The 10,426-nt window shown below is 32.3% G+C and overlaps 1 protein-coding gene across 1 annotated transcript; it reads right to left on the bottom strand.

The window, feature by feature from the left end:
• Positions 1–717: 717 nt before the first annotated feature.
• LOC132644359 (probable serine/threonine-protein kinase PBL5) lies at positions 718–9,111 on the bottom strand. The gene is made up of 9 exons (XM_060360955.1): positions 8,931–9,111; positions 7,489–7,607; positions 6,376–6,473; positions 4,235–4,443; positions 3,291–3,974; positions 2,845–2,993; positions 1,915–2,136; positions 1,594–1,743; positions 718–1,279 (listed from the first exon to the last, which is right to left on the bottom strand). Exons 1-9 carry the CDS (start codon positions 9,109–9,111, stop codon positions 1,097–1,099), a joined length of 1,995 nt encoding a protein of 664 aa, XP_060216938.1. The 3' UTR covers positions 718–1,096.
• Between the last annotated feature and the right edge of the window lie 1,315 nt (positions 9,112–10,426).

Genomic DNA, 10,426 nt, shown 5'->3' with positions numbered 1-10,426 from the left:
ACAATTTTTTGTTTTATTTTTTCACAGAGTCACTTGTGTTATTGCTATTTTACACTTAGAAGTCATCTTGGTGCTGTTTCCAGCAACATTTATGATATGGCAAAAAATTTAAAACAATAAAAAACCTCCCAAGCGGACTTAATGATCCCAAAAAAAAAAAAAAAAAACCCGACCGTTATAATTCAACAACAATATTGCTGGAAACGGAGGAATAGGGGGTGTTTTTAGAGACCATACATGTAGCTGGATATTTGGATTTTCCAAACACCTTATCTCTACTTCCATTATCCAAGGAGACCTACTTGCATTGTTACATGGACTACAACTCGCCAAGGAACTGAACATCATTTCCTTGCAGATTGAATCTGACTCACAGGTGTTATGCTCTATGCCTAATGGTGTAAATGAGAGACATTCACACATTCTTACTATTTGCAAGGTCACTACTCGACGATCTTGGAGGGTCACCTGTCCAATAAACATTCAGAGAAGCCAACACCATAGCTGATATTTTGTCCAAATATGGTTGTTCTAATAGTGCTATTACTGTTCTGTCACGCTTTACTTCACCTCCTTCATTTGTGTATGACTACTATACTAATGACCCTTCAAATCAAATTATGAGGAGAAGGGTCACATCTTGTAACAATTAGCAATAAATGAAATTACATTTGTGTAAGGAAAAAAAAAAACAATATCAAGGTTATAAAATATTCCTAATCTTACAAAATCCCAGAGCCAAATATTATTAAACCGTAGGCGGATGAAGCGTTGCAACATTAGATTCATCTAAACCCAATATTTTCGATGTGAAACTTATTTCTTTTTTGTGGGAAAATCCATTAAAATTACAACAAATAGTATACTTGAACCCATAATTTTAGAAATAAAATGGGTTCAATGCCAAAAACATTATAGATTGAACTCATAAAGTTTAAATCATGGATCTGCCTCTGACTAAAATCAATTAGTCAATTATCATCTCTTTATAAAATAGTTTGCCTTTGTTTGGAGATGGTCCTTTATGTTTGCGAGGAGTCTTCCTTCTTCCATATTCTTCATGAGTACTATTGGATGATGAAGGACTCCACCTTTTTTATGAAGATGAAGAAGTTGCTTCTGTTCCAAGGATTTTATCTTCTTCATTGCCTTTGCCATCCTCATGTTTACTGTTATGATCATTATTACCTAAATCAACACATGAGCTTGATTCTATGGAGTTGAAGTCTATAGCATAATCAGCATTTCCTTCCATTATATGACTCAAAGTTTTAACCACCTGCATTAACAAAATATGTATAACAATCAATAAGTTAAGAATAACAACAATTACAAACTGATGCGTCAACAGTGCAGGAAAGAACCATAATGTAAAGAGTTTTATATATGATGGATTGAAGGGAGACCTTTATACTGAAATTCAGTATTGCGGTTTTAAGATCATACAGATGAAGATTATAACAGTTTAAAAAAAAAATGATGGATACTAGTAATCATATCTTATAGAATCATCCAATAATAAACAAATCCCCCCCAAAAAAAAATCAAGAGAGGATTAAGTCATTTTAGTTCGACATTACAAGCAAAACTTACCCATTCCATGGTTTGCCTCTTATTAGGATCCTTTTCGAGACACTTTTCCGCTAACTCAACCATCCAAAATAGCTGATGGAAATCATGGGAATCCATAATCCTTTTGTCAATTAGACATGGATAATTCCTTTGTTCCAAAAGAGGCATTGCCTGCACTTGAAAGGTGCAAGTTATCAGTAGCAATATATTGCCTGCAATTAATGTGATAACGTTGTTTCACAGAACACACGAGGATATAATACTATTACAAATAAAGAACTAGTCGTGTCATAGAACAATAAATAAGCATACGTTATATGGTGAAATGGCTTTTTAATTTACCCATTCAACAAGACTTTTATCTTCAGGATATTTATCTGTGGTCTTGAGTCCAGTGATAAGCTGCAGCAGAACAATCCCAAAAGCATAAACATCTGTTTTAGTTGAGAACTTTCCACTAGCTGCATATTCTGGTGCCATATATCCAAGAGTGCCAACCACGTTGTTACCAGAAGAATTTTGTGATTCATCATACCCAGCTTTTGCAAGTCCAAAATCTCCTAGCTAAGACATAAATGTAAGATAAAAATATGTTTAACTTAAAACACCTAAGGAAAATAACTGTCACTTGTCCATGCATTATAGGATCATATCCATTTCAATCTCCAGACTTTAGACCAGTGCGTTTCACCTTAATTTGCTTGAACCAATCTAGGTTGTAAGTTGTTACATGCATTTCACCAAGACTGAAGAATGACTGTTACACGTGCTTTGTCTGTCCTGATTTTTATGATATGATTGCTACTTAGAGAGACGAACATAATTTTCTTGGACTATCACTCTCTGAAATATTTTTTAAACATTTTAATTGTTTATAATGGTTAATAATAAGTTGTGTAGTCTCTAAGTATGTAACTGTTATTTTAATAAGAAAATAGTACATTCACTTCCAATATAAAGTGAAAACTAATAAAGTTGATCAGTACTCTGAACCGTTGTGGAACAGTTGTAGATTTTGACATAGAAATGCACTATCTTGTTATTCCATATGTTATTCTGTTCTCCTTCCTATTCTTTCAAATAAATACACTAAAATCAGGAATTTTATACATTTCAAAAGAAGCTGATGCCGTATGTAGAGTCCTATAATCAGGAAGATGGAAAATGATCTTTTATCCTAGATCAAATTCATGAAGAGAATTTATATATTAGGCTAAGAATAAATGAAGAAATTAATATACTATGCATATAAGTAATCCATGGACAACATACCAGTGATTCATAATCATGTGTGATGAGGATGTTGTTAGGTCTGATATCTCTGTGAATGATGTTGTGTTTATGGAGATATTCTAAGCCTCTGGCAGCACCCAAAGCTATTTTTATCCTCCTCTCCCAATTGAGAGGCATCCTTATATCTGCTGCAAAGTATAAAATAATAATGAGTGAGCATATACAGATTCTCAAACATGGACGGGTTGGGTATATATATTGGCAGGTCATTTCGGACATAGCCCAAATTTACCCGGTCATCTTAACCCAAGTAAACCTTGGGCGAAGTATGACCTAACCGATTCATTGATTTGAAGTGCACCAGGGCGGCCCTGTTCATTGATTCGATCTATTTTAATCCGAACAATATAGCCCAACCCACCCATCCAACCCCTCGTTTTATCATTCTAAAGCTAATGCATTAGCAATTCAAATATAAACTTTACCTGATAAAAATTGGTCTAGTGAGCCATTGCAAACATACTCATAGACAAGCAACTTTTGGTTTCCTTGGGAGCAAGACCCTAACAACATGACCAAATTTGGATGTCTGGCCTTGCTAAGAACATCAACTTCAGACTTGAATTGTTTATCCCCTTGAAGGCTCATAGCTTTATGCTGCTTCACAGCAACTCTTAGCTCATTCTTTAAAACCCCTTTATAAACAGAACCAAATCCACCTTCTGACAGAAAGTTCTCACTGGAAAATCCTCCTGTTGCTTCTTCAAGCTCCTTATAACTGAAGTCCTTATGCCATCTCATCTTTGGCCTTCTGTTCTCGCAAATGGAACATTCAGATTTTTTGGATATTACACCATAAAAGTATTGATCATTGAATATCTCCTCTTTTTCTTTGTCCTTGACATTTTGATGATTTTGGTTCTGGTCATTGGAGATGTCAGAAGGTGAGTTTTCGGTTGTTGTTTTTGCTTTCTGATGAAAAGAACTTGAGGTACTATTTGGGTTTCCCAAGCTTGAACTTGAATTTACTAGGTCACTTGAATTCAAGTTCAAGCTTGGAAAACCCGAATAGTTCCTCAAGTTTTCACAAAAATCTGAGCATGGCTTTCCAGGAATACTGCTCGCTTGTTCTTTGCTTGAGGTTCTCACATGTGAAACAACTTTCAAATCTACAATTCGTTAAAAATAAATAAAAACAAAGCACTGTTAAACATAAAACAAAAGCATCTAAGGTGTATGATAAACGAATTGCTCATACATATAGCTGGAGTCCTTTTTTGAGTTTATTTTACTTACTCCGTTAAATACTTCCTCAGCTTCAAAACAGTGTCATACATACCTAAGTTAAAATGGTTTTATGTGAACCAAAAGCTCCCGTTTGATTAAAATATCTACATTTCAGTTATGCAGAGCTATATATGTTGCTTACTTTGTTGAGAGGACGAAAGTTCTTCTGACGAGTCATCGTCTCCTGGGATCATTTCATCATAAGAAAACCTATTTCTGGTAAGGGAGACCTTGGCATTCTTTATTAATGCTAGTGGCCCTCTCACATCTTCCATGGAGTTGTCACTTTTGAGTTTTGATATGCCACATGATAGCTTATCCATAAAATACCTCTTCTCCTTTTTCATTTCCCTACAACAAGAAAAAAAGTAATGCCACCAAAAGTTATTAAAAAGAAAAAAAGAAGGCCCAAAGCGATAACATTTTATACTAAAAACTTCACGCAGGTTCAAGTTGATGATAGCTTGGCTATTAACCCAACACCAATATGCATGGGCGGATCTAGATAAAGTAAGGGCGTCGGAAAATTACTCTGTATATATACGATTAAATATATGTTTTATGAATGTATATTAATGATGAGTCTCCTTGACAAATGTCAAAACTTTGCTCAGCGGGTTCAAAGTCTCTTTGAGAACATATGTTCAATTCCAACTAACCACATTAGCCATTTTTTTTTTTTTTTTTTTGAATCCCCTTGGCAAAAATCCTGCCTCCACGATTGTCAATGCGAACAGTAAATACTATGTTATAATTACTGACTCTTATGGTATGCAATAATTACCAAAGTACTCGCTTAAATTTCAAAGTTAAGTAAATACCATGTTAGCAAGTCCATTTGGCTATGTCCAGTATGAATCACATTCATATTATTAGCATAAACAGAGCAAGGGAATAGCAAAGAGAATCATATATAGGTACTAGTCAACCACTTATATAGTAGTAGAGCTTTACCAATAGAAACAAGTATTAGGTAAAGACTTCTAAAAACTATACTAATGCATGATTTAGTTTGGAGTAATTTATTTAGGGTCAAGTAATTACGCAATATAGTAATTTTGACGTCCTGTTTGTTTGTCATAACGTAATTACAGTGTAACTACAAGCGTACTATTTGGTTACACAAGTGTAATTACACAGTTTGATTAAATTTTAAAAATAAAAATTAATAAAAATTAATCATCAAAAATTAAAAGTTAATATTTGACAAATATGTGCTTTTGTAAATGATACTAAATTAGATATAATCATATATTTGTAACTAATATTTTGCAAAATAATTGACATATATATTTTCATATTAATAATATTTTAATTTAAGTAATTATAAAAATTAAAAGCATACATTCTGTAAGAATATCATGGACGCATGTTTGAGAAAATATTAATATTTATAAATATAATTCCATAATATTATTCAAATGTTTGACAAAAAAAATAATCTATCAGTTCTAATTGAAAAATGAACGGCATGTAATGTGAAATAACAAGTCAATACTACTAAAACAAATAAATTGGACAGAAAATATACCATAAACTAAAAAAAAATTACAATAATACTTTTATGTCAAATTCCAATATAACATAAAGTAAGTTCCAACATAACTTAAGTAAAAATAATTCAAAAGAAAAGGAAAGCATAAGTCTGAAACCTCATTCAACAACGAATTTATACTTTAATGACATCATTCGTTATATGCCAAGTTTGTTAACGACTCATTTTTTCCTAATACTAGAAGGGGTAGTTTTAAAAACTATAATAACATATTTACGCTAAGTGAAGAAAGTAAAGAAACGTGAATAAGAAATAAAAAGATACAAGCAATTATATGGAATTACAAGAAGTAAATGTTAGAAAATGAAATATAAATATGTTAAAAATATAAAACCAATTTAAAAAGTAAAAACAAAAAAGAATAAAAATAATAGAAGTGATAAAATAAATGAAATTAATAGAAAAAAATTTAAAAGAAAAGAAATTAAAGTGATAGAAATAAAAAAATAAATTTAAAAGAAAAGAGATTTAAAAAAAAAAATGTCATGTAATTACACCCCTTGAGAATTGGAGAGTGTAATTATATCCTCACAATTACACTCAATTTTTTTCTAATTACCTGGCCAAACAAACAAGCTAAATTGTGTAATTCCAAACAAGCTCTTTGAGAACCGTGAGTTTTTCATTTACGTGCTTGATAGGACAAAAACGAAAGAAAAAGAAAAAAAAAACAGATCAATTCCTTTGAATAATTAAAAAGGAAACAGTATCAATACATTATCACTAACCTATCTAGAATGATCCAAGTCGGTCCCAATCTTTTGATTGCTATCACAGCTACCACCTTTCGTGAATTTCCAGCTTGAACCTCTATGTGAAACTTGACCTGCAATTCCAATATTCAACGAATTAAGTGGAAATAAATTTGAACTATGAATTCTGTCATTTAAGATTCTAGTGGAACTTTCTTATACCGTGCACAATTTCCGGTTTCACTGGATTGCAATTAACAATTAAGAGGACATGGATTTTTTGACGATCACCTGACGATTCACAGTGCAAAACCCTTATTGAATCCCTACAAAATGCCTCATTGTTTGCCCCTTCTTCCCCCCCCCCCCCCCCCCCCCCCCCATAGAACAGATTGTGTGTGTATTATAACAATTCCTAAGGTCATATAACTTTTTGTACATAACAAGGGAGTCTACATTTACCTCTAAATTGCTCAATTTTCACATTCATTATGTACTTTTGATTCGTTCATATTTTGATGTTACTAAATCTTCTCATATTTGTGCTTGTCTTTAACGGAGTCTCACAATCGATGAATTTCAAGTGTCTAAGAAAAATGGTCAAAATTATCTTTTAACTTTTGACTATAGTTTAAACTTATTCTTAGTTTGGAATTGTGTTAGACGTCAAATACAAAAATATAATTAATGCAGCTTATGATGAAAATGAACGGAAACATTTTCATAGGTGTTTTTGACCGCTTCCAATTGGTATCTTGTTATTGCTTGCATTCTTCTTATACTATTTCAAGCTGTAACTCATATATAATATTCCAAAATCCTAATGGTGCACTTCTGAAAACTACCACGCCTACACTTTATATGTGAAACATTCTTACACATGGAACTAAGATAAATTTCATTTTTCCAAATTAAAAAGTATTTTCCATTTGAAACTAGAGAAAAACGTATTTATGTAAGATGTAACGGGACGTAATTATATTTTGCTGAATTTCTTCTTGTAATTTTTCAACCGTGCATTCTATTTTTTTTTTTAAGGGATGAGTACAAATTGCTAATTTAGTCTATAAGGAAAATATAAAAACCAAAGCAAAATTTCTATAATATATTACGTGACCAATATATGAAGTAAGAGTTTTAGAGACTAACCTTCTGAACTTCACATTGTTTCAACAGCACTAGCATCTCCATGCTCTTATTATACTCATCCATCCTTTTAACTAGCTCTTCTTCCACCTGTTTCTGGTCTACTTTATTCCGTTGTCCTACTAGAAAAATAAACAATTTGAAGTAATAATGAGATATTCTAACATTTTTTGTATAAAAAAATGAATCCTTAAATAGTTCCGTATTGCTATAAAATGTAACGATACGAAGAGCTCAGGTGAGTTCATTAACAGAGAAATTAGAGAAAGAAGGAAAAAGAGGGAAAGGGAGAGAAAGAGAGAGTTATAGAGAGTAAAAGATATATTTTCATTCAAGATAACATTCAGAAGTGCATTACATCTAACGCCCAACCCAACCCAACCCAGCCCTAAAGGGCCAAAGAATTAAATGGGCTAGGACGGGCTGGTCCGTTTAATTGAAGGGCTTACAAAATGGCAGCTCAATCCAGTCCTAAGCGGGCCGCGGGTTAGGACGGGCCAGCCCTTTAAGTTTTTTTGTCTTCCGAAATAACATTTTCTAAGTGATTTTTGGTACAATTTGAACATGAAACTTTTGCAATATGAAATAGAATCTTCTACCACACCTTTCTTAAGCAAAATCATATCATAGAAGAAAAAAATTTAAGAGAACAAATATAAATTATTATTTTTGATCGCTAATTCAGATCACGTTCAAAAGAAATTAAGCATAATATAAATTCTAAGACTAAAAAGTATTACTTTAGTTTCTAATTTACTACTTAGTAGTAAGTACATTCTTTTTTTGTCATTACTTTTTATCTTTTTGTTTAATTTACTTATATTTTTTTTTAAAATTAATTAATTTATTATTTTTTTCTGGCGTCAAGGGCTGGCCTCAGCCCAACCCTTGAGACCAGCGGGCCAAGAGAGGCTGGGCTTTTGAGCCTCACTTCTATATGGGCCAAAGAAATCCTAGTCCAACCCTACTTAAATGAAGGGTTGTGTTGGGCCGGCCTCGCGGGCCAAGCCCATATTGACATCTCTAACATCAGTATATAAAAGAAAGGGAAAACATGCAAAAAAGTTAACTACATGGGTAAAAGTAGAAAATGCTATTGTATTGATTTTAGAACTAAAGTGTAATTTCAAAAAGCTCTGTAATTCTAGCAGCCACATTTTCATCAATTCGTTACATAAAATGCACGTATGAGAAGGGGAATTTTAGAGGAACATTGAATTGTCTCCGTTCGTATGACATATAGGTCTTACGGGTTTGAGCTGTCGAATCAACCACTAATGCTTGGATTAAGGTAGATTTTCTACACTACATCCTCTTGAAATGCAACTCTTTACTAGATTCAAATGCGAAATGCTTCGTGCACCGAGCTGTCTTTTTATAAAGTAGACAGATGAATAAAATTCTGTATATATATAAGTCTTACAGAATTTATATAGAAGACTTACGAAGTTTTACAGTGCCCAAAAAAGCTGACGTAGTAGTTGAGTTATTAAATTGGTGAACAACTCCAAGTAGTATGAGCTCATCTCCAGCCCTCAGACATAAATTATGAAGAACCCCTCTAATAGCAGCCCAGTTTACCTCTTTTGATGTATCATGGACCACAACTACTCTCTTGCTTCCCATTATAATTTTTTACTTTTTTTTTTAAATTACGCTTTTTCAAGAAAAAATTGATGGATAATAAAATTGAGAGGTGTGTGAAGATAGACTAAGTTACGATTTTGGTCGTGAGCATAACAATATTAACGTGTCTGATTTAACGTGTTTGACTGTGAGTTCGACTGGTCGATCAGAGACGAAAGTGGGGTGTAAATGAAATGAAAGAGCAAAACTTGTTCACGAATGTACAAGGATGAATCCAGCAAAAGGATCCAACTTCTGTTCTAAAACTGTATAGCTAGTATAAAAAGGTTACTGGTCGTTAACTTCTAGGCTAATTAAGCTGTCCGAAAGAAAACAGTAATTTAGCTGATGTAAGTATAATCATTAATTACAAGATATATAATCATTAATTACAAGGTATCTAATTTGTTTGCAAGTGAATTGTTTAATTTTGGGGAAAGATTCATCTGCATGCGGTTGATAAAGACTTGGGCTATTACTCCCTCCTGTACAAAATAATTGAGGTTTTAGCCTCTAAAAATTGTTCCAAAATAATTGATATTTTACAAACCCAAGAAAATGTTTATTTCCTCCGTCCTATATTATTTGGCCACATTATTAAAATATATGTCCCAAATTATTTGTTCATTTACAAAATCAAGATAAAATTAATTAAATCTTTCCCATCTTACCCTTAGTATTAAATGTTCTTGAAAATAATCAATATTGATTAGAATGTATTTATTAGAAAGAGATAGGGGTAAGGTAGAATACATCTTTTATTTATGATTTCTTAATTAGCGTGCAAAAGGGAAATTGGCCAAGTAATATGAGACGGAGGGAGTAGTTCTCTTTTCCAAATTTTGCCCTTGCACATTCACATATTCCCACAACAATTATGTCAACCTAAAGAGCTAAGAAAATCATAATTAAGGATAGTATATAAGTCAAAACCATTCTTAACTTTTAGAAATTAGTGAACTACTTATTCCATGTGCTCAAGCTTAAAACCTCAATTATTTTAGATCGGAGGGAGTATAATTTATAAAGTTACTTATTAAGGTTATATTGCATATAGTTTTGTAATACAATATGCTTTATCGATCTTCTTTTAGAAAGTCAAAATTCTCATGTCTGTGATGACGTAAAAAAATATTTTTTTTCTCCTTTCACTGCGAAATGATTTGAAAAACACGATTTAAGTAGTTCTATGGCACAAAATACCTACAAATCATTTTATTAATTTTTGTAAAAACTAAATTACCTCATACTTGTATCGAACTAAATCAGCTATAGAGCTAGTTCAAATGTCAAAACATAAAGCCCCCTCTCAAGA

This window comes from Lycium barbarum, chromosome 6 (assembly GCF_019175385.1).
Source record: "Lycium barbarum isolate Lr01 chromosome 6, ASM1917538v2, whole genome shotgun sequence".
Classification (NCBI taxonomy): Eukaryota; Viridiplantae; Streptophyta; class Magnoliopsida; order Solanales; family Solanaceae; genus Lycium; species Lycium barbarum.
Note: the sequence above shows the minus strand (reverse complement) of the source record. Positions and strands in the feature narration are given on the sequence as shown.